Source organism: Xiphophorus maculatus, chromosome 9 (assembly GCF_002775205.1).
Source record: "Xiphophorus maculatus strain JP 163 A chromosome 9, X_maculatus-5.0-male, whole genome shotgun sequence".
Taxonomy (NCBI): Eukaryota; Metazoa; Chordata; class Actinopteri; order Cyprinodontiformes; family Poeciliidae; genus Xiphophorus; species Xiphophorus maculatus.
The window spans coordinates 20,221,011-20,245,680 of record NC_036451.1 but is presented as its reverse complement, the minus strand read 5'-3'; the positions used below and the strand labels follow the sequence as shown (position 1 = coordinate 20,245,680).

The window sequence follows — 24,670 nt, the reverse complement described above, 5'->3', positions numbered from 1 at the left end:
ACAACCTCAGGGTGTATCTGCATGTCTCATTATTTAGAGGAACATCTATTTTTAGAAACATTTAGAGAACCTTTAGGGAATGTTACCTGAAGTGTTACTACAACTTTCCTAATGTAATCTTAAGATAACATGTGGAGGGCAGAATTACAGAAGGTTCTAATATCAACCTTTCTGAGAGCTACTTAAGTTCCCAGAAGATTCAGCAACTTTTAATACAGAATTGTAAGTATTTTATTTTATTTTTTACATTTCCACCTTAAAACACTTTAAAAGGAAAGTTTTTCGTTTAAAAAAAAAACAGCCAGTAAGGTTAAAATGGTGTATTTTTCATCAATAACGTTGGACGCTAGACTGCCTGATAAACAAGGCAGTCTGCTTGCCAAAACTGAACAATTTTACTTCTCAGCGACAAAAAAGTGAAACATAAATCTGTCCCATTTTGAAAGCAGTTCCAATACCCCTCAACAGGTTGAATTAATATTCTAATTAGCTTCAAATTATGGTTTAAATCTGCGTCACAACTGGCTGCTCCTTGAACCAGCTGCTTCAGCTGCAGCGGGCCAAATACCTCTCGGTGTCCTGCTCCCCTCTGCAGACCTCCGTGGAAAAGTAGCTGTGGAGGAGACTGACGACCACGGAGCTCAAGTTAAGGGTGAGGGACAGCGCTGAGAGCACCGTGGAGACGGGCAGCAGTACGGGCCAGACGTGAGCGGGTATGACCGAGGAGGAGGCGACGGTGGTGGACTCCTTCACCGCCGCCTGGTGGGACCGCAGCTGGAATATTAAGATCACCGATAAGACGGTCATGATGGCCGACAGCACTCCCAGGAAGGACAGGACAATTAAAGACCTCTGGCTGTACTTGAGCGTCATGTTTATCCTGAAATTGGCTCCAGAAGGGCGGAAAGAGAAGCTTCCCGTCGTCCAGTGGGACTCCCCAACTCCCTACAGTCCTGCGCCGTGGGCAGGCATTGCAGCGTGTGGAAAATGTTCCCGGAGGTCCTGTCCGGAGGGAAACCCTTTTCTTCCTCGGTATGGGTTTCAGCTGAGTGGCAGGGCGCCCCGCTGCTCTGTCTGAGCATGTGATGGGCTTTAAATCCCCCAGATTAAAAAGTTCGCGGCAACAATGGACTTTTTCTCCGGGAACGTCGGAAACAATGGCTTGGCGTGTTCACGGGAGAGCGCGCAGAACGCAGTCATCAAACAATGACAGGACTGAGCATAATGTCCTACATACGATATGAGTGGATAAAAAGTGCTTACTCTTTTATTTGTCTTGTGAGAGTTACAACTTCAACTGATAGTTATGAGCCCACTACTTTAAAAGCGTTTAGTTATTAAATAAACTAATACTATTCTGAGTAAAGCAGGATTTGCTCTTCTTAAATACATTTATTATTATTTTTGTTGACTTAATCTAAATTATTATTTATTGTCAGTTTTCATCCATATTTGTTTTCACTGAAGATGCAATATATAGCACTCTAAACACTTGTTCTCACTCCTGGTAAGTGTTTTATTAATTTTTTTTTTTTTTTTTTAAAAGCTCTGTTGGAATACAATACATTTTTATCACTGTTATCAGGGCCACAATTATGAGCATGATGGTCCCAGGGGCCCTTTTATAAGAAGCTTTTTATAATTACTATTGCAAACGCATCAACTGTAGTTGTCCTTTCTAAAAATGTCCCTTAGGAACTTGGCAAAGTTTCTATAAATGTCTTCCTCCTTAAATAATTGTTCCCTGATTGTTATTACAGTTGACTGTACACAGGCTTGCTGGTTGTGACCATTTTCAACAAGTTGCAGATTGGGGTGTCTAGACAAGATCCACAAAATTAAACCCCCTCATAGTGATGGGCTTAAAACGTCTCTTCTTCTGTGGATATGTTTCTAACCTCTCCCGCCATCCTCCTCGCTGTGCTTCATGTCATGAATGTGCGTTCTCTACAAGCTTCATTCATCACAGTTCTCCAGATGGTTTAAACTTTTCAAGTTTTACTTGAACTTATGTGAGCAAGTTCGGTCCAGAAGCTAATTTTTTTTTTTCCAGCATTTCCAGCTTTAAGATCAACAAAAATTAGTATAAATTAAGCAACATGTTCTCCTGTCTTTCCCAGTGTTAGGAGTGGCCAAGAGAAATGGGCCCCTGTGCCATGTCACATTTCTAAACAAAGAAAACAGTAAGACACGGGTTGCAATTGAAAGTTAGTGGACCCTCTGATCAACCTAAAATGTAACGTATTGCTAACAAATAAAATTTATTTTACAAGAATTGTTAGTGCGCCATTAGATGTGATTTCAGAAAAAATGTGTATATTTTTTATATGTGCCACAATTCTTCCCAGCTATCAAACATACTCACATTGAAGGTTGTGTGTTTACCACTTGATCAGTTAAGAAGATGATGCTTCTGTGATAAACAAGAAAGCTTCTTACATATTTTTACAATGTGTAAGAAGAGGGAGATGTTTCATGTTTCCTTTGGTCAGACGTCCTCAACCAAAAGTGGATGCATTTGCTTATTACAGGTCATAAACAACTGTAATAAATATATTTAGGAAAAAGTAATAACCTCACATCTGTAGCGCAAAAGCAGGCTTTCAACTCAGCTTGAGTAACTTCAGATTTGTAATATTCAGAGTAGGTTTTGCACAGAAAGTATTGTAAGTAATAATCTCTAAAAAAAAAAAATCGTTTAACAAAAACATTTCTAAGTCAGTTTCTGTGGATTCCTGAAATCTAGCATTATTTAACTCACTCAAATTACACAACACCAATGCATCTTACTATGCATACTTCTACATCTTGCAAAAATAATCGGCACATAAATGTGTGTATATGACAAAAGGCTCCAGTCTACTTTAAGATTAGCCTACTTCTTATGCTGTAATATGAACAGCCATCCTCTCCTCGTGAAGTGATTAAAGGATTACTGCTGGTCTTTTCAACAGGACACTACATTATCTACTGCAGGTAGAATAAAGCATTTAAACTGAGGAGAGACGAAATAAATAACGCGAATGCTTTGGGCATTCTTAGAATTTCTTGTGTTCAAAATGGGACCTTGTTAGCTGCAAGCTACACTGAAGCTTGAAGACTTTGCAGGCAGCTGAGATCTCTCTTTTGGCTTATATTCCCTATATTGTAAAACATGATTTTTAATTTTTGATTTTTGTTCGGCCTTTTTGTAAAACCTCTCTCACTTCTGCAGAAAAAGCATGACTTATCAAAGATTAAATTTTTTTTCATAAGACAAACTTTTTTTTTTTTTTTTTGCCAAATTTTTACAGCAAGTTCTTTACCATTCGCTTTAATCCAACTGAAGGGATTTTTTTGTAATTTTTTTTACGTGCTCTTCATAAACACAGTGATAAACCACAAGCACCTTGACACACTTAAAGCCTGCGACTTTTGTTACAAAGGCCTGTCTGTTCTGTTACAAGTTGGGGGTTGGTGGGAAGGTAAAGGTGTAACCCTTATTCTGCTGAGATGCAGATAAGGCTGTAGCTATAAAGACGCACAATGTGAAGAATTGCTCTCACACATGTACACTGACCATGCAGGCTATTTCTGAATCCGACAGCTTCACCACATGCTCTAAAAGGGACGCGGCTGATCTTGTCGAAAGCAGAAGTGAGAAGTTTCAGGAAAATGAAAAAAAAAAAAAAGAAAAAGATGAGAAGATCTCAAAGGCACCTTTATCTCCGCACGGCTCTTCTCCTTTACTTGATTCCAAGTATGGTATGAATATGGTTGTGATTCGATTACCCCGACGGTCCACCGCACTGCTAGAGGTTTCACCTAAAGTCACAAAAAAAAAAATATATATATATATATATGTGTGTGTACAAAATCCCACTTGGAAACATAAAGTTTCCTCTCCGCAGCAGGTGATCTGCTTCTTGTATGAATAGAGGGGGACCTGGCATTATTCTCCTACAGACGAATCCTGAAGGTATAGACTGTGGCGGTCTGCAGCGGATGTTGCTAAGTATTGCATCAGATGTACAGTTTGAGACTAAACCCCTCGGGATTTCAAACTGTGTGTGTCTGAACCTGCATTTTTGAGTGTGTCTGTGCCTGCATGCTGTTTGTCTGTGTGAGGCAGTGAGATGGAGCTGTTATCCACACTTACGCAGATTATCTCTGCTAATAATTTGTCGCCCTATTATTTTTAGGAGGACCATTTATTGTTGTGCCTCCCAGAAATAGACAATAATGTGGCTCATGCAGAGATTCATTTATTACCTCTAAATATAATAACTGACCACATGTCTGCTCCCCGTTTTGATTTTGATCATCCTATTTTTCCTTCTTTTTTTTTTGTTTTTGTTTTGATACTTGCTATTGGTCACCTGCTCTTTATATTTTATAGCTATATTTAGGTGATCTAATCCATTTTAGCAACAGATTCTGATGGCCTACATGCTTGTTTATAATGAGAAATTTCAGTTTTATTTAGAAATGGTTCACAGAAGGTTACAGGCGCATCGCAATAAATTAGAATGTCATAAAAATGTAATTCAGTTAAATAATTGTTTTTTTTTTTCTCAAAAAGTGAAGCTTTCGTACTAGAATTATTACAAAGAGTTATACATTCCAAGCATTTATTATTGGGGATTTGGTGATCACAGCTAAAGAAAACCCAAAATTAGGTTTTTCAGAAAATGAAAATGTGACAAATAGTCAACAAAAAAAAAAAAAAAAGACTTCAGTACAAAAAATGAGGCTTCTGAAACATATATCTTTGTACTGAACAACAAATGCTCTCAGGGCTGTTACTTATCTGGCCTCTTTTCGCATGAATTACTGCATCAATGCAGCACAGCATGGAGAAAATCAGCCTGTGGTTCTTCTGAAGCGTTCAGAAAGGCCATGTTGTTTTAATTTTGACCCTCAGCTCGTCCACATAACTCTTTCTTGTCCTGTCTTCCTCCTGACGATCCCCCACTGACCCAACCCCACTGAAGTTGCATCAGGGAATCTTCTGCAAGTTAGATGATTGCTTCTTTTATTTACTTTTACCGATTTTAGGCGTCATTGCAGAGTTTCTAGATTAATGTACGGTGGCAATATACGTATGACAGACAAGAGTGGCCTGCGCAGGATAGTGAGGGGAGCTGAACGGGTCACTCATCTTTGGGGCCTCCCTCTCTGTGCAGGATCTATTTCAGGGTGGCAGCAGGAACGGGGCTCTGAACATTTTGAGAGACTCAAATGTCTCTCAACAGTCGGAGTCAGGCAAATGGTGCATCAAGTACAGAACCACCAGAGCCTATGCTGAAAGCTGTGAAAGTGCTGAAGATGCTGTAAATTCAGAAGTGAGCCAACATGCTGCTGCAGTTTCATACCATAGAGAGAAAGACTGATAGGTAGCGGCGGCTGGTGGTGATATTTGAAGGGTGGGCAATATATATATATATATATATATATATATATATATATATATATATATATATATATATATATATATATATGGTAACACTTTATTTGACGGGTTGTGAATAAGACTGTCATGACACCATCATAACCATGACATAACGCCTGTCATGAACATGAGTAAGTCTTCAGGAATATTTATAACTGTTGTCATAAAGTGTCATTCGGTAAATCATGACACTTTTAATACAAAGTTGACATTATTCAAAATGTCTTTGTTATGACAACTTGACATTAACCAAGAAATTATGATCTGACATAAATTTGTTACTAAAGTATTACTGATTAAACTTTAACTTTAATAACATAAAACTACATAATTTTTAAACTTTAATCAGTAATACTTTTGTAACAAATTTATGTCAGATCATGATTTCTTGGTTAATGTCAAGTTGTCATAACAAAGACATTTTGAATAATGTCAACTTTGTATTAAAAGTGTCATGATTTACCGAATGACACTTTATGACAACAGTTATAAATATTCCTGAAGACTTACTCCTGTTCATGACAGACGTTATGTCATGGTTATGATGGTGTCATGACAGTCTTATTCACAACCCGTCAAATAAAGTGTTACCATATATACAGTATATGTGTGTGTGGGGGGGGCGCGGGGTGGGTGTGCGTGTGCATGTGTACATGTATCTTTTTCACACTACATCTGTTTAATAATCCCTGATGAACAGTATGCAGTTTTTGCATACTATTTGCTATTCAGTGACATGAACATAAATTGATTGGATTTGATTCGATTCTTGCTACAAACACTAATTCAGTCGCTCCAAGGCCTGAGCTCATCTGACTCTTCTCTTCCTTATCAGTCCAAATGCAAATGTGGACTGAAGACAGATCAGTAAAGCACACAAACCTTTCTGCTTTTTCTTAGCAGGTGAAGTCCAAGTGTTTCAAAGTGGATCCAAAACATGGGCTAATTTGACCACAGAACAAGGGTAGGCTGTCTTTCTGTTCATCTGAGGTGAGCTTGTACCAACAAAGTTACGAGGCTTTAAAACACAAAGCCAACATGTAGAATAGAGTTTGAGATTGCACTAGATTCTGATTTTCAAATGTTCTTCCAATTTATACACCAGTCATGGTGATGTGAGCGATTTTTCTTCAACAGACGACTTAAATGGTTGAACACCTTGAATTTTTAGTGTCTTCCCTCTCAAGCCTCCTAACTCTTTTCGTAATATCTTCATTAAATGTTTTAGGATACTTAAGTTGATTGCTATTTTGCACTGGCCTATTCTTTCTTGAAAAGATGAAGCCTTTGCTGATCTCTCCCCTTTGTGCTAAACTGTGACACCCTCACGTTTCACTAAATTATGGACAGGACCTTTCTCACCTCTGCCTTCTGCCTTCTGCATTTGAAAATGCAATGGATATACATTAAAATAAAAGGCTACAATTTCTGCTAACTTCTCAACTTTTCAGGAAATTATGCAGATGAATTTATTACAAGTTTGCCATCTGTATGACTTGGGATAAAAGACAATAGTAATTTACTGAACTAAATTACTACTTCTTCACTTTTAATGCTGCATTAAATTTATAGATTTGTGGTATGTTGTGCAACCTTTCCCATTTAAGATTGATAACCCCTTTTTATATTTTTTGTAAAACACAGAAAAAAATGCATATTAATTTTTTTTTTTAAATAATAGGCCTTGTAAAGATTCTGACAAACTTTAAAACCACACACTGATCTATTGTAGACTGATTTATTTTAAATAAACATAAATGATTATTTTTAAGGAAGGTTAACAAGGCACTCATTTAAATGTTTTCTTTTTCTTTTTTTTCCATGTTAAATTTTTTTAACAAGATGTTTATTTACCGATTTAATGATTTTCATCTTTGATTTCATTCTTGTTTGGACAAAATCTACAGTGTGACTCACTATAAAACTTGGTTAAAATTCTGTGGTAAATTCTCAATTAATAGGCGCTCAGTGACATAAACGTTTATTTTGCTTGGGATTTTTTTTCTAAATAAAAAAATTACTCTTTAAAATAAATTGAAATGCTATGTTAAAATTAAGTCAGACAACATTAGCATGCTATTTGATTCCAGAAATATGAAAACTTTATTCTGCACTTTCAGTTGTTATCTTCAAATAGATATTTCCATTATTTTTATAGAGAGGTAATGCCGGTTGTATAGTTTTTACAATTTTTTTTTGCATCTTTAGGACCAAGGTTTTGCTTTGAAATAATTTTCTTTGCCCTTTCATTCTGTAGCACTTTGAAAGATGTCTTACGATATGTCAGGCTTCAAAAACACATAAATACGTGACCTTCTCTCTAATATCTGCTTCATGATTATGCAGTGTTTGGTATTTTAAACTCACTTGATATCCAGGTTGCAATCTCTAAAAGGGGAAATGACTCTGAACTGCTCACAAGTTTGCAAATGGTGACGACTTTTCACAAGAAGTCAAGGCTTTATATAGCAGTATATGCTGCAAGGCTTGGGCAGCGTAAATCAACATTTTTGTACATGGTCTTAAACGTACAGAGGAAACGTTCTTTTTAAACATTTTAATCAAAACCAGTCAATACCATTTCTGGCATACCTAACAGATTTAAGTTCACTATTAATGACATAGGTCAGAAGCAGATGATGCAGATTTTAAAGCTTTTCCAGGAATCAAATTCTTTTAGTTTTGCTTTGAAACTCAGCTGCCTTAAGCATTTCTGGCGGACTGAAGATAATGTCAATTTGATAAGTACAGAGCTTCATAATAACACCTTTCTGACTGTTAAACACAGTGGAGGAGTTGTCATGGTTTGGGGTTGTGTTACTGACCTGACCATGATGGAAAATGAGGCGTTATTTCACAATGCTGTTTTCTGAGAGCTTCTGAGCAAGTGGGCTTCAAGATCCAGAACTACTCTGTACTGACCCGAGAAGATGCACAGCGTTTATTTATCTCTTTTCCATATAAGTTCTGAGTGTTATGAATCTTTTAGGCTGAAGCCACTACAAGATTCATAACCATTCGTAAAGATGTTGCTGTAATTAACACAGATATTTAAAGCATAAATGTATTGCAGTATATAATTTGTTTCATACAAAAGAAAACATGTTAAAATAATGTGACATGGATTATTACAGTTGAGACAAAGACTCATCGCTGTTGTAAAATGACAACAGCGATGAATTAATGTGGATGGGTGCCTCTCCTTTTATTCCCATGCCATAAATATCCATGAATAAAAAGCAACAAACTGTGGAAGTGTGTTTTATGGGTGCTACTGGGCAGCAACATGTTGGGGGAGGGCAGTTAAGATAACCTATGTTACAACTCTCCAGCACTTTGACCTCAGATTGTAGAAATGCTTTTATGGAAAACCTGTGTGGTTTTGAAATTTTTTAAAACAGATTTTGCTACATTGAATACGGCACATGCCTGCTTTAAATCTACTAGTGCTGGCCTAAATTAACACCAGTGTGTGCTTTTGTAACTATTTTAACAGTTTATGTGGGATTTCAGATGAAAAACGGTCATACAATATGTGACTTTTTCCAAGGCGGATCTTCTATTTAATTTAGCGCTTTGCTTAATTTAATGTTAAATATATAATCACGTAATGATTAAAAGTTGAATTTAAGTGGCATTTTCTATTTGCACCGCAAACCCTGCCAACTTTCCTTGTGAAGACCTTTAAGTCACAAAAGAAAAATAACATAAAATCAAAACGTTCAGAAATTGTCCCGGTCTGGGCTAGTTCGTCTGCTTTGTCTTTAAAAAGTACGATACAATACTTTTTTTCTTCTTCTTCTTTTTACTTTTTGTTCAAAAACTGCGGGTATGTTTTGGAGAGGGGTGCGTTTGAATCTGGATGGGAGGCGGAGGGGGACTGCGTCCAATGGCAGGGGCGGGGAGGCGGTGTACGGTGGCGGGGAGGCGGGCGGCGCAGCAGCAGCGGCCAGCTGTTGGAAAGCGGCGCGCGGCGCTCCTGAACCTCCCGCTGCGTCCGCATCAGGTGGATATTTGTTCATCAGCCCAGCAACAGAGTGCACACGTCGGGACTCCTCCTGCTCGTTTTAGTAGATACCTGCGGTTCTTATAGTCGACTTCACGTTTCTTTTTTCGCGTCTCTCAAACTGGTCAAGTGTGGCGTAACACTTGCTAAACAAATCAAGTAGGAACAAAAAGAGAGGACATCGACAGAAAAAAAAGAAAAAAGAGAAAGGTAAGCTTGTTAACGGCGTACGTTTAGATATTGTCATTGTGTAATTTTTGGGGGTGTTTTAAGGGAAATGAGCAGCGTTTCCTTGGGTTTCCTGCGCGGCAGATTTCATGACACAGCTGTGTGTTAAGTACCTGTTGCTGTGTTATTAAGATCTGTCTGTAGATGAAGCTATATTAGACAGAGGTGCTTGGCAACTCGGGGACAGGCGGGCTATTCTTATACGCTCTATTTTGACTGACGTAAACAATACATTGGGTTTAATAATGCACAAACATTTTCCCCAGTTTCGTACCGTGGCATTATTTTTATTTCTAAGGTTATAGAGGTCATTGTTTCAATTTACATCTCTCCTTTGTGAAAATTGGCCCATGCCATGATACCTCCTCTTCCCAAGATAGATAGATAGATAGATAGATAGATAGATAGATAGATAGATAGATAGATAGATAGATAGATAGATAGATAGATAGATAGATAGATAGATAGATAGATAGATAGATAGATTTTTGCAGGAAATTGAGGTCGTGCCATTTTGTGGTAAGCTTTCACTGATGGCTGGTTCCGATTTGCAGAAAATAAAAATTCTTTAAATGGCTGCCCACCAAATACACAAAGTCCTGAAATCTTTCATTCTCTATTTACTGAAAGGTCAAATGTCCTGATTGCGCCCGGAGTATGCACCATTGCTTCTCTGATCAAAAATATCAAGGCAATTGAATTATCTCCAGTTAAAATTAGACAAAAATTTCCTCACCATTACAGCGCTCGGGCCTGTCGTGAGTTTATGAACTGTCTGACCCTCAAGCTGACACACACCCCCGTACACCACCCCCCACACACACACACCCAAACACACACGCACACAAACATAGGCTTTTGTGCTACATGTAGATGTGAATTATTAAGAAGCTATGAGTTATCATAAGTACATTTAAAAATACACATGTTTTTTAAGAAGTCTAACTACATAACTCAAAAGTTGTTTTTTTAACCCAAAGTTGATGCAGTACAACTTTGGGATCTGGAGTGCTTACGCTTCTTTGCACGGGAATTAAACTTCAGTTATCAGTAGGTTGACTGTGTCTCTGCTTGGACTCACCTGGTGCTGATTTTTTTGTCACTCCTTCCCAGTCCGTCTCTTTAGATCATTTATTACTGGAATCCCTCTTTCGTCTTGAGTGCCACTTAGGCAAAAAAAAAAACTTTCTTAAATTGAAAGGAGGAACCGAAGCCGTCTGCGCAACGTCTGTACATGCCACATAGTTTAGCAAAATATTATTTGATACAGTATTATAAAGTAGTCTTCTGTTTATGCGACCTTAATGGATTCCTTTAAACTGTCTGTGATTTGTTTGCATTTCTTTTGTTACATTTGCAAAATAAAATATAAAAAAAAAAATACAGAAGTATAGTTTAACACTACTGCAGTAATTAAATACGGTTCAAAATGAGGTACAAATAATGTATGTTTAAAAGGCTGGTTGTAAAAAAAGATACCAAGATGCTCTTCAAATCTGACAAAGCTGCTCTCGGCATTTGGCTGAGCCACTATATTATAATTCCTTAACTGTACTCGATCTCTCCAGACCTGCTTGGTGCGGGGAATCTTCCGCAGTGGTCACTGTAATTTAAAAAAGTAAAAAAAAATCTCAAGATACAATAAATTGTCAAAAAATGAGCGACAAACACTGAACAACTAACATTGTGGCACTATTTTAAAAAGACTGCAACTGACCTAAATATACAGAAACGGTTTCCTGGACTTTATTACAGCCGTGTGGAAGGATTTCTGTTACCAAGCGTTACTGAGTGGTAAACATAACGCTACGTCTATGTTAGTGTTGCTGACATTCGTGTTCGCTACATGCTCGCTTCGGAGGAAGGATTTCTGTAAAGTCAATGGCTCAAGGTGGTCCGCTGCTCGTAGGTACCCTGCTTTTTACCAAGTGGTGTTAAATGATCAGCTATGATTAGGATCAATAATGCTGTGATCAGGATATTTTATTGGTGCTGGATGTGACATTCAGACCTTCTTAGACTGAATTGACCTGGTTTGGACTGAATTTGAACCTGTGAATTTGAAAATAAGTTGTTGTTTTTTCTGCCAAGTACCTTGAGGCTTTTGTTGTATGTTATGTTAATACAAATAAACCCAATTGAACTAAACTAACATTTTCCCCAAAGAACGGCTCATACGCTGTTAGAGATCAAACCCTTTGAGGATTAAATATTGTTGGTTTTGAACCTTCCCTAAAAGTACGCTGCTCTGTCAGAAATTTTAAAGGAAGTGGATTTTTGTGTCTCTAGCTACATTTACAGAACTCAAAAATATTTTCTCTGGAGTGATCAAACTTTATTCAGCTGTAATTATAATTTCATATTGATTATGATGTTATGCACTTTGCTCCTGCTGCAGTTAGATTTTGTAAGCACTTGTCTGAATTTTCTCAAGTTTCTGTCAAGAACATGAATAATATTGTTTTACAGCAAACTGAATAACACAGTGACTCAGTGTCTCTTGCTAACCACGTGTAGGCTCCTATAGCCACACTTAACACACGTTAATTCCTGATGACTCCCTGTACTCTCTTTTGATGTCAGATAATCAGCTATAATCTGCCTCAGTTGATGTGCCTGCACGTGTTTACCAACTTTCTGAAACATTTACTCGCCACCATGCTCTGAATGACTCATGGAAAGAAAACCATCAAAGCAGAACCCTCAATTCTGTGCAAATGCCCTACTTTTTTCCCTTTCTCATTCATGCGTGAAGTTTACTTCAGCATGATCACATGGTGCATACAGTGTAAAACAGTCAGTGTGAGTTAATTGGAATCGAACTGATTGAAATGGACCTGTTTGATTTTTTTTTCTCTTCTTTTTACTTTTCTCTGCACCTGGTGCAGTTCCTGGTGATCTGCAAGAGGATCCCGGTGTGTTGCAGAGCCGGTGTGTTTTCTGCTGTCTTTTGGATCTAATAGTCATTTTCCATCACAGACCCATGAGCAGCTTTCTTTATGTGCAATCAACACTCTATGATCGTACTTCTGTCTCGTATTCACGAGGTTTTCAAGTACATGCAAACGAGACACGTTTCTTTTTCCTTTTCATCTCCACCTTTTCTCAGAGATGGCTTGCTCAGGAGTCGACCTGCGAGATGAAAGGTCACAAGGAGCAGGTAGATTCTGGTTTACCTTACAGATCTGCACACACGCGGACCTCAAATAGCCGTTTTAATATGGGAAATCTTGCATTATGAGCCGTGAGGCACAGCCAGGCTTTTCCTGCCCGTCTTGGCCTTTAGGCTCTTGACAAACCTGTGAAACCACAAAGAGAACTGCAGCCAGCTCTGCGCTGCCTGGCTGGATGCAGGGCTATATTTACTCATTTAGTGATGTGTTTTTCACAGAGCAGTCTGTGGCGCTTGGTAGCTGTAATTTGGTTATTTGGAAGACGAGGGGAACCTTCTGTAAAGACGCGAGATAAAGATCTTTTTGCGCTGCTTAAAACATATGTCCCACTTCCCTGTCTTTCCACCCATAAAATGTCTTGATATGAGGTTAAATTGTCTCACTTCTGGTGTGAAAGAAGCTAAAGAGCTTGCCTGAGGCCTTGTGTGAATTCTTTGTGGTATCAAGGTTGTCAGTCAGACAGACCAACACTGGTTTTTGTGGTCCTATTTGTCCATTACGTCCTCTGTTTCGCCAAAGGGCATCGTAGGTTTAGTGACGATGTGTCACATGTCCGGTGCATTGGATTTCATTTAACTTTATAAGGTAATTGTCAAAGAAGCAGATTCCACCAGACGTGACCCAGATGTCTTTGTGCCAAACTTATGTTGAGGGGCAAGCGGGCACTTCAGGGGTCATGGGAACATGGGCGCCATATCCGCTCAAGCAGCATCAGCGGGGGCAAGCGACTAAATTTAGAAAACTCTGCTACACGTCTAGAATTAAAGGGGAAAACCAGGGAAAATTCCTCAGGGGTTTGGAGATGCATCGTACAGTCATCATGAAGTCACCAACAAGAGGTGCAAGTTAGTGTTTTGCTGCAAAGCACGGAAGAGTCCAGCAAAAGTAGCAAATTTTTATCTACTATAATCCCATGGTCAGTAGAAGAGGAGTGAGAGCGAGGTTTTTGACACCAAGTAAATAAAGAAAACAGAGTTTCAAAACATTCTCAAGCCAGCCGCAATCCATCCATGTCTATGCCCTCTGCCCCTCAGAGTCCCGCTTTTTCTCCGACCTAGCTGTGCATGAGAGAGGAGTGGGTGGCTCACGTCGTCGGGCCATCTTTCAAAAGCACACATACAAACACACCCACACACACGCGCACGCACATACCGTTTTCCTTCTACTGTTTGGTTTAAGCTATTGCCTGCTGAACCTCTAAAAAGGAGCCGTGGACTGTATTTTTAACCCCGTCTCTTGGGGCCAAGCGGTGTATTCGAGCACCGCGCTGCTAGGCTGGGGAGGGGGGGAGAGTAACACACGCAGACTGAAAGAGTCTGCGTGGACAAATGGTCTGGCAAAAGTGGCTCTGACTTCAGACCACATCGCCTTATGGTGGTAAAAATAAACACCCCCCCCCCCCCACCCCCCATGAACTGAGAGGAAGGAACCTGAGTCACTTAAACCAAACTGAGGATATTTTCTCATCAGAAATATACGGATGTGAGAGACTTTTCTTGTGTTTTTTTTTTGTTAAAGAAAGGTGGATTTTGCTTGAAAAAGTAAATAATTTTGTAAAATCTTAAGGTTTGCATTTTTTATTTTAGTTTTATGTAACCAGAAATAGGCTGAGTTAACTCCGTCAGGAGTCGGGATGTAGAAGTGTTGAACTTAAATATGTGCATTCACATAAGAATAGAACAACATAAAAATGTCCTTTATTCTTATATTTTTTTTATTTATCAGGATTTTGCCTAAATGACACACAAGATACCACCCCCAAAAAACTCCTGTGTTGCCAGTTGCCTTCTGGAGTCACCTGCTCAATAAAAAGTCCAGATGTGTTTACTTTAATTTTTAAAATATAAACCCAGCTGTCATGTAAATTTATTAGAGAACATTATTGAACAAAAATCTATTAGCGACAGACCACACATCCAGCTTTTATTTAAAAGTGGCAAGACAAAACAGTTGGTGGAAGAAAGCCATCAGAAGGGCCATTTGCATTTTCTAGAAAAACATAAATGATGGGACCAACATCCTGATGAGGAAACATGGTAGTGGCAGCATCGTGGTATGGGGATGCTTTTTTTTTAACCTTGAAAGGGAAGCTGGCAGGTTTGCGACAAAAATGCAAAAAACGTTAAAAGTCCTGTAATCAACTGTCATTTGTTTTCAGACTCGTGGGAGAAGACATGGGGAGAAAGAAAATCCAAATTTCTCGTATTCTTGACCAGAGAAACAGACAGGTGAGCCTTCACGTACCACAAGAATAACTGTCTCAGACTTTTTTGTGAATTTTTAATATCAGTCTCATATCTGTTGCTAAGAGATGTTTGATACCAAACTGACTTTTTTTTTTTTATTCTGGCGATATTTTCTTTTTCATTATTGATATTCTCATGTTCAGCAAAGCAATGCAATACATGGAATGTCTAATGTGCTTTATCAGGTAAATAAAAGCTGCGAAGATCAAAACTCAGTAAAATACGTTCAGGAAAATCAAAGCGTAGGAACGGGCTAAAAGAAGCGGCTAATCCAACATAAAAGATCAAATTAAAAGCCAACGTAAAAAAAAAAGTGTTTTCACCTCTTAAAGCAAAAAATACCGTAGAGACTGCAGTTTGGATGTCAAGAGTTTGTTATTTTCAGTGCACACATTTTTATCAATATCCTTTAGATTTCCATGTTAGAGATAAAGAAAAAAATATCCCGTGGTGTTTTGCATGTTCAAAACAACCAGAGCGAACACTGCCCTATCTGACATGTAAATCAGTGTGATGCGATTAAAATGTTCTGCTTCTACGCATTTATGAACTTTTGCGTTTAGTCAGAAAATGACTTTTAGACATTTGATTAGCAGATAGGCAGAAAAGCTCGTTGTGTTGCATTTTGACAAGGAGGGGTTTTCTTGTTTTGTCTTGGGTTTATACTTTGCTGCATCTCTGCTAACCTCTGCACACCTCTCAAGTTAAAAAAAAATAATAACAAAGAAACACTTTGCAAACTTCTATATTTTTATAACATAGATACAATACAAAACATTTGTATCTCCAAAATATAAAGGAAATACTTTCAGGAGTAATAAGGTTTTGAAACTATTATCTAAGTCTTGACAAGACAGAAATAGTGCCATCAAAGTGGGTCGATATGATAATTTGCTGAATTGTCTGGTAAGAGGAGGCAACTTCTGCTATGATGGAGTGCTCTAAGTCTAATCAGGTCTAAGTCCTGGTGTCAACAACTCAACTTTTTCTTATTGCCTATAAATTTATGTAACCTGCAGAGGTTTTAGAAAATGAATTGAGGACACCAAAACACCAAAATGAAAAGAGGAAATTGGCTTCAGGATAAAGAAAATAAATATTTTAGAGTCAAGAAAGTTTATATACAGCAGTTTTTTTCTACGTAGACACTAGACTCTGAGGTGTTTGTGCAAACCTGCAGTTCAGGGACGATTATAGTTTAAAAATACACAGCGAAGTCCAAGATGAAAGAAATTTGAGGTCACAACAGAAGAGGACTGATGTTCGCAGCTTGTCCGTTGAACACTGTTCTTTTTGAGTTATTTGAATCTGAGATATTTTAAGTATCTTACACGTGTGATGAAAGACAGTCCTTATTACTGTACATACTGTGAAGTCCAGGTAGAAAGTGCCTGTTTGAGGATGTGCTCTTTACAGTTAAGATTTGGGGTCAGCAACCTTTTCGGTTTAAAGAGCTAATTTTACCCCGATGCTTTAAAAAATTACATTTGTCTGAATCTGATCAATTTTAACAAAAATTTGAAAGCTAATGAAATTCAACTTATTAGATTTTAGAACAAAATAAGTCATCTTTTACAAAGAAAAACAACAAAAGACATTATTTTTTGAACGAGGCCACCTGAGTGAACTCTCTCTCCATTAATGAAAACCTTTTGTCATTGGTGCCCTCCTGTTGTTTATCCTCATTAACAACATGCAGAAGAACTGATGAATGGTACTAAAAATGACAGTGTTAAGCTCTCTAAAGGACATAACATATTGCATTTATTCACAGCATGCTGATTTGTCTTTTGTTTGTTTTTTTTCCCCTTCACTGTGGAAGGTGACCTTCACTAAGCGTAAGTTTGGCCTGATGAAGAAGGCGTACGAGCTGAGCGTGCTCTGTGACTGCGAAATCGCCCTCATCATCTTCAACAGCACCAACCGTCTGTTCCAGTACGCCAGCACTGACATGGACAAAGTTCTGCTGAAATACACAGAGTACAGCGAGCCGCACGAGAGTCGCACCAACACCGACATATTGGAGGTACTGTGAGAGCTTTGTAAAAGAAACCCCATGAAATTAGAAAAATCAAGTCTAGGCAAAATACATCAGTTGTTGCTAAATTGACATCACAAGAGACTGTTTGGAGTGCAATAATTGGGTGCTTTTATATTCCACATATAGTAGAAGGGTCACAAACTTGCATGCCATTAGTATACATTTGAGTTTCCATATACACATCTAACAGTGCCGAAAATACAAAAGGTAAGAGAGAATGTTGGAAACGTAATTGAGATGAGAAACAGAGAGAAGAAAATCTGAATTTATTCTAACTGATGTGGTCGTTGTAGCCCTGCTAGAGTTTTATTAGCAGAATGTTTTACAATGTTTTATGATAAATTGATGCATTATAAAGTTGTAGATTGCAAACTCCGAAACAAATCAACGCAGGAGGATGTGTTTCTACACCATTTTTCCATGATTGGCACGTTTCAACATGCAACCTTTTTTTTCCTGCATCAGACGCTGCGCAGGAAAGGCCACGGCCTGGACGGCTCCGAGCTCGACAGCGAGGAGAGCGCGCAGGCGGCGGCCGACAAGTATCCCGGCAGCGACAGCATGGATCTGTCTGTGGCTCGCCAGCGCTTCTGTGTCAGTCCACACACACACTTCTGCTTTCACTCGCTCGAGTCGACACAGATTTTTTTTGCAGCACAGATGCTCAGGTGGTGACAGTTTAGAAGTTGCGCTGTTGTTCTGATCCTCTGCGCCATTTCTCATGTCTTCCAGCCTCCCTCTCTTTTGTCACCGGAGACTCAGTTCCTCGTGTCCGCCGGGTGTGAGAACGGCTTCCCCAACTCTTCGGCGTCCAGCGCAGCCTCCCACCGGCCCCCTGGGTTTAAAGCGCTGAGCTCTCGTCCGGGTTCTGCGAGTCCAGCAGGACCGCACCCGGCGTTCATGTCCCCACATCCAGGTGTGCACAGCAGCTCTCATAAAACACCAAATGATTTTTTTTTTTTTTTTACAAAAGCAAAGCCTGAACAATATCTTAAATCATTTACGAAATTACATTTCATGCTAAGTCAAATTTGAAACATTTATTGTAGAGCTTTCCATTTGAGGCAGAGTGAACAGCATAAAAAAATCCATCCAGCGTTCTGTTATATTCTCACAGAGAGTTCACAGTGAATTTCATGTGTATGCTGTCAGCCGTCTGTGCAGCTGGCTGTGAACTCACAGGAAGTGTGTGTGTGTCTGTGTGTGTGTGTGTTTGTGTACACTAATCCACACATGCAGTGAGCCTTTTTTTTTGTGAAACTGGCCCTCCACCAGTGTAACAGCAGCTATAACCAGTTTTGTGGTTTTTGCACAGAATGCATCACACCTGCCTGTCATGTCGGCCTCTTTTACCATTTTCATCTTTACCTGCCGATCTCACGTAGCGATTCAGAATGATTTTGGTTTTAAATGACAACATGATTACCTCTGTCATCTCGAGACAGATTCGGTCACGCTGCAAAAAAGCTCCTGTGGTTTTTTGTTAGTTTGTTTTTTTTACTTGCATCAAGAAATGTATTAGTGTTGAGCTTTTAGTTTGCAGAAGAAGGAGGTGAAGAATGTGGCACTTAATAAATGAGTCGTGAATAGGTGAAGTAAGCTTTGGACTCCATTCACGCCCCGCTGTTCTCTCCCTCTGATTAGGCATCGGCTACTCCGTGTTCTCCCATGGCAACCTGAACCGAGCTCTGGACATGAAAAGCCCTCCTCCTCTGAGCATGGGCAGCGAAAACCTGCGGGCAGACCCTGCTAATCAGGCCATGGGGGCCACAAGAGTAAACCACAACTCTGCTGTGGGTATCTATTGCGTTGCGATCAAAATGAAACAATCTGCCACTTGCTGAGCTTATAAGCCAATGTGCACAACTCTTTTACCTGCCAGTTGTAACATAATTTCACAGTTTGCTTTCTCACTCATCCTCATCTCTCACTACAATAGTGGTTACAAGTCACAAGGAGTGACATCACTGCACATTTTGTGTTTCACTATTTGTACTTCTCATCATCAGAGGAGTCTGCTGTACCAGGGCCTGCACAGCAGCAGCTCGATGGTGGCGATGGGTAAAGCGGGTCTCCTGAGTCACAGTTTGGGGGGCTACGGGCTCCCCCCTGCTGGAGCCTCTGGTAAATCTGTTTTCAATTATTTTTCTCTACAGTAAAAATATATATATATATATATAATACAGTGTACACAATGCTTTGAAGATATTTGTGTACTCTATGTAAATTTTTTCTTTTCAAATTTTTATTTTTAAGTTGTATTGTTTTAAGTGATTTGATGTCACGAACAGAAATCATTGCATAATTGGGAAGCAGAAGGAAAAAGAAAATATATATATATATTTTTTTTTTTTACAAAAACAAAATCTGAAAATTGTAGCCTGTGTTTATATTCTGCCTTCCAGACTAAACTTTGTTGGAATACTTCCTGTCAACTTCCACCTGAGCTGTGGATATCTATAGCTCTTCCAGAGTTACTTTGCTCTCCTTGCCTGGCTTGTTAGTTTAGGTTTTAAAGCCTAACCCTGGCGTGATTTTATCCGGCCCTTTATCTCTGCTGTGTTCCTTGGTCTTTATGATGCTGTTTGTTCACTAATGTTCACAAACCTCTAAGGCCTTCATAAATCAGCTGGATTTATACTGAAATTACATGACAAACAGGGGGAGTCTATCTGCTAAATGTGACTCATGAAGGTTGCTCCGGATGATATTTGGGGATATCAGACTAAAGGGGCCAAAGTACAAATCCAGATCATATTTTTAACATATACATATATGTACAAACAAAACAAAAAAAGAGAAAATATTCATTATTATTCTTACCTCCTCAATTTTTCACTAATTTGCATCAGTTTGTTTCCTTAACTGATTATATGTTGCTATATAGTATAATGGACATGCAACGGACCCAAGGCTAAGGTCTATGCTAAAGGCTGAAAAGCCCTCAGTAAAGCCAGGCCCAAGATAAAAGTTATACTCGACTTGTATGTAGGGCGGACAAATGTTGACCTCACAGCAAGACCACAAATGTAAATGCTTGTGCTTGAGGTGCAGTCAACCTGCTGCATTCTTCACAAGTTAAGACTAAAAATGGCAGGTGACACTAATAAGAAAGTGACACCTCTATTGCATTGGGAACTACATCCATTTTAGAGACGAATCTCGAATCTGTCGGTAGTTTCAACTTCCCTCTTCTATTTTTCTCTTAAGCTTTTTTATGTTTTTGTGATTATTTTTAACTTTCCTGGTTTACCAGCACAGTGAAGCCTCCTCACAGTCTCCTGACTCGAGCTCGCCCGTTCCTCAAAGGCAGCTTTCAAACAGCAATTGGCAAGTTAGCGTTCGCCGAATGGTCAACAGCTGTCCGCACCGACTACTATGAAATTGGCAAATGAAACCATAAATGTCATTTTTATCTCCAAAAGACTGATGGAGTTCGATTTTAACGGCGTAATTATGAAAGACAAATGTTCCAGCATACTCCTACACCAATGTTTGGAGACAACCAAGGACATCAGGTGACATGAAGTGACAGTGACTATTGTAAAGTGAGGCCTCGAGGTTCTGCTGTCAAGCTACTTTTAGATGTGTCCTTGGTCATGAATACCTGAGCTGAATTCCCAGATAACCTCCTCAGCGTACAACTGAGCCTTGCTCAAGTTTTGAAGCAGAGACGTATCTTGAAGTTGCAGTACACCGACCCACAAGGACTGGAGTTTTACACCCCTCATGTAAAGAGTGAGAAATACTTAAGGGAACCTCAGTTTAGTTTGCTCAACCGAGCAGCGAGTAGTTTATTGTTCAGTTTTTCAAGCTTTGCGCCCAAATTCAAAAACAACAACCCTAAGAAAGGAAGCTGGTTTGAGTTGTTTCCTAAAAGAATTAGCTGGTATATCTTTTCATACAGCGTAGTTGTTTTGTTGTTGTTGTCTCCCATCTCTCGGAGATTATTTTCTTGACATTCCTGTCTGTCTCTTTGTTTTAGAGTACAGCCAGCCTGGTTTCTTTCACTCTGTCAGTTTACAGCGAGGACCGGTGAATCCCTGGCAGCATGAGTCTCAGACTCCTCATATCAGCTCAGGGTAAGTCATAAAGCTGGTCCTGCGTCTGCAGGAGATTGTCTCTCGTTCAAATGTTCATTTCGTAGTGTCCACCTGTGTTTCATAAAATTAGGGGAGTAAAATGCACGAACCTGTCTCGCGGCGATGTAACGGATTTCCTGAAGAGAACCAACTGTAGACGTATATTTTATTTTAAGCAAGAGGAATAATGTTGCAGGTCTTGACTTATCAAACAGAGACACATCTATAGATACCCTCAAGATAGAGTTCTGTGACGGAAAAGGGAAAATATTGTTTTTATCTATCAGGTCACTGAGAGATGACAGAATACAGTGCTAGTCAGACTTCTCTATGTTGAAAGTAAAACCAAAATTGACACTAGCTCTAATGAAACGATAAATCGTGAGAAACGAAAAGAAAACTTCCAGATGAAGTGTAGAAGCGAAGCAAATGACACATAAAATAGTATTTGTTTCTGTCTTTCTGGTAGCCATGACATGCGAAGCGTTTGATGATCTCAACCTTGAAATAGAAACTGCAGGCGCCTCGGGAGGAAGTTGTCTAAAAGTCTTAAAAACCTTGGTTTTCAATCTGTGTTCGCATCTGAATCACAAATGTGGAAATCAAAGAAATAAATAATTCATTCATTGATAAAAATGCATGTCACACTGTGAAAACGGGAAAGACCAAAGTACAAAATAGGAAAAAAAAAGAAATGATGATTTCTTCTTCTTATACATGCAGAAATTATGTGCAAAAGCACGATATAACTGTCCCCCATTGTCTCCCATTGCAAACACAAATGTCTTTGTAGTTTTTAGTGAGTTTATGAGAAAGAGTTAAAAAAAATGTATAAAAATGCATAATTATTTAGAGGAAGAAAATTGTGGCTTGCATTCATCTTCAGTCAGTACTGTAGTAGGGTCAGCAGTTTATCAGCTATCTTTTTTTTTTTTGCCATAATTACATCAGCAAATGTTTTGGAGAACGTCTCAACTAGCTCTGCATCTTTGTAGAAAAGCACAACCTCTGTCAGATTGGCTCAACTTTGACATTAACAAGATATTTTCAAGCAATATGTGAAATATGATTTGATCTGAACTATTTCTTTGTAGCTCTGGGTGTAAGTTTAGAGTCATTGTGCTGCTGGAAGGTTTACCACTACCCAGGTCTCAAGTCCTCTGTGGTCTCAAGCAGGTTTTCTCTCAGCATCGCCCTTTTTTTAGCCCCATCTGTCTTCCCATCAACTCCGACCAACTTCTCTATCTCCACTGAAGAAAAGCGTCACCGAAGCATAATACCGCCACTACCTTATGTCACTAGGAGGACGGTGTGCTCGATCTTAGTTTTCCACCACGCATAACGTTAAGCATATGGGCCAAAGGCTACATTTTGGTCTTATCTAACCAGAGCACCTCCTTTGATAGGTTTGCAGTGTCCCTTTATGACTTGTGGCAAACTGCAAATGAACTTTATTCCAAAACTGATTTTATTCTCTCTACTCTTCTTTGAAGGATATTTTTTTAAACATTTTATTTTATTTCAAAATTATTTTTCTTTGACTTTACACTAATGAGATATTTTGAGTTGGTGTGTAAAACATAAAAGCCAAGAGGCTTGCTGCTTTACCGGGATAAATTGCAAAAAAAAACAAACAAGCATAGGACAAGGGGAAGGAATAGTTCAGCACTGTACTGGACACTTAACTAGTATCAGTGATTCAGCAGGGTGATGGCCCTGTGGCGTGAATGTGCCGTTAACTAATACTTTAACTTGTTGTTCCCAGAATGTCCAGCGGGGGGTGCTCCTTCCCACCTCAGTCTTGCTCCTCCAACTCCTCTCATCTTGCCTCCTTGAACCTCAGCATCAAGTCGGAGCGAAGCTCGCCTGACCACATGTGCTCTCCGTCCTCCCCTCGTCTGCACCACCTCAGGCAGCATTCGCCCACGGGCAACGCCGACGTGGCGCGCCACAGCCCTCCGGAAGCCCACCCGGCCAACAGGACGAAGGAGTTTCCCAAAGCCGGCTACCCGCAGGACGGAGAGGAGCGAGGGCAACCTGTCAGGCAGCTGGAGATGAGCGACGGCTGGCAGAGATAGCCAGCTGCCACCGCCTCCCGCTCAACGGCTGCCAACAAAACCCGACGGGGTCGAGATGTTTTCTAGAGCGTCCCCTCCCCCCAGCCCCGTTGGGGACGTCTCGTCTCGCAGAGCTGGGCTCTTCAGGGTGGGAAAGAAATCCTCCCTTCAAGTCACTCGCTTGATCCCACGAGGCGATAGACGCATACAGACTTTCTCCTTCTTTTTTTTTTTTTTTTTTTAGATTTTTCTGTGCTGAAACAAAATACAGTTTGATTATGTTTTTATTTTTGTTTGTTTGTTTTGCAGCTTTTGGAAAATAGTTCAAGACTAGCTGAGACCAGGTTTTCAAACTGGGGAAGAGTTTTCCCCAGTTTAAAAACCTGGGAAAAAAACTTCCCCAGGTTTTGGGTTAAAGATTTCTGAAAGTACATTTGGCCTTTAAAACAGCATCTCTTCCAAGTCAGGAATGAACCAAGACATGAAACAGCATTTTTAAAGGCTATGAATAAACATTGAAATTTATTTTATTTTAGAAAGTGTAGATTTTTTTTAAAAAATGCTCAAGCTAATTATTGACTGAATAATTGATCAGTCAAAAACAGACCTCTAAATATAATAAAAAAGGCTTTTGAAACTAGCAAGAGGCTTGATTTGAAACTTAAGGATTCAGTCTGACATAAATAAATATCTTGTTTAAGAACCAGTCTAAAAATATGCAGTGAAGTTCATTTGCATGCAAAAGCAATCTTTTTTTTTTATTCTGTTCTTCAATCATAAATGTAAACTTGAAAAGACTAATTTTCCCCCTGTAGGAGCAGCTCTTGTTCCGTGATGCTAAGCTAATCCGTTAACGTCTAAACCGTTTTCAGACTCCATGTGAACACGCCTGACTTGTTTAAAATCAGAGTTCTCAGAATTGGAACCTGATGCTTTTTCTTCTTGCTCTCAGGTTTGACACATTTTAAGCTTTAACTCTCTTTTTTATATATATATATATATCTTCAAATGAGGGAGATTTTTTTTTAATGATGCACAAATGTGATCCCCAAGCTTTATGTTAAATCCTGCGAAACCAAAAGAAATATTCACAGAGTCCTGTGCACACATGTGCAGCCCGGGTAAAGATGTGTAAAAGCGTTAGGCATTGATGGCGGCAGCATCATGTCACACTGAAAGTCCTGGATCCTCTCTTATCATCTCTGATGAGGTCCTGAAATGACCAGGATTATTTGCCTGATCAGCTATTTGGCTTAATTTGCTCACGTGTTTAAACATCTTGAGGCGACACATTTTCAGTCTTCTGGTAGGAGTCCAGTAAATTTCCCTAAATCTTCTGGTATTTACAAAAACAATAAACATGTGATGAATTGCAGCAGGTTTTCTGGAACCTGCAGAAGATAATT

The 24,670-nt window shown here is 39.2% G+C and overlaps 1 protein-coding gene across 2 annotated transcripts; it reads left to right on the top strand.

Moving 5' to 3' along the window:
* The first annotated feature begins 628 nt into the window (after positions 1-628).
* Positions 629-23,509, top strand: mef2b (myocyte enhancer factor 2B). 2 transcript variants are annotated; one of them, XM_023339752.1, is made up of 9 exons: positions 629-1,032; positions 14,997-15,066; positions 16,907-17,110; positions 17,591-17,719; positions 17,858-18,041; positions 18,770-18,918; positions 19,135-19,249; positions 21,111-21,207; positions 22,973-23,509. In XM_023339752.1, exons 1-9 carry the CDS (start codon positions 716-718, stop codon positions 23,283-23,285), a joined length of 1,578 nt encoding a protein of 525 aa, XP_023195520.1. In that variant the 5' UTR covers positions 629-715; the 3' UTR covers positions 23,286-23,509. The 2 variants fall into 2 exon arrangements, with proteins under 2 accessions (XP_023195520.1, XP_014326885.1); XM_014471399.2 differs by lacking the exon at positions 629-1,032 and adding an exon at positions 9,396-9,647.
* The last annotated feature ends 1,161 nt before the right edge of the window (positions 23,510-24,670 follow it).

What these genes read in the sequence shown, in the direction of transcription:
- mef2b (XM_023339752.1), top strand. Translation starts at nt 716, where the DNA reads ATGACCGAGGAGGAGGCGACGGTGGTGGACTCCTTCACCGCCGCCTGG. An exon ending in GTTCATGTCCCCACATCCAG is followed by an intron (nt 18,042 to 18,769) that starts GTGTGCACAGCA and finishes CCCTCTGATTAG; the next exon opens with GCATCGGCTACTCCGTGTTC. An exon ending in ACTCCTCATATCAGCTCAGG is followed by an intron (nt 21,208 to 22,972) that starts GTAAGTCATAAA and finishes TGTTGTTCCCAG; the next exon opens with AATGTCCAGCGGGGGGTGCT.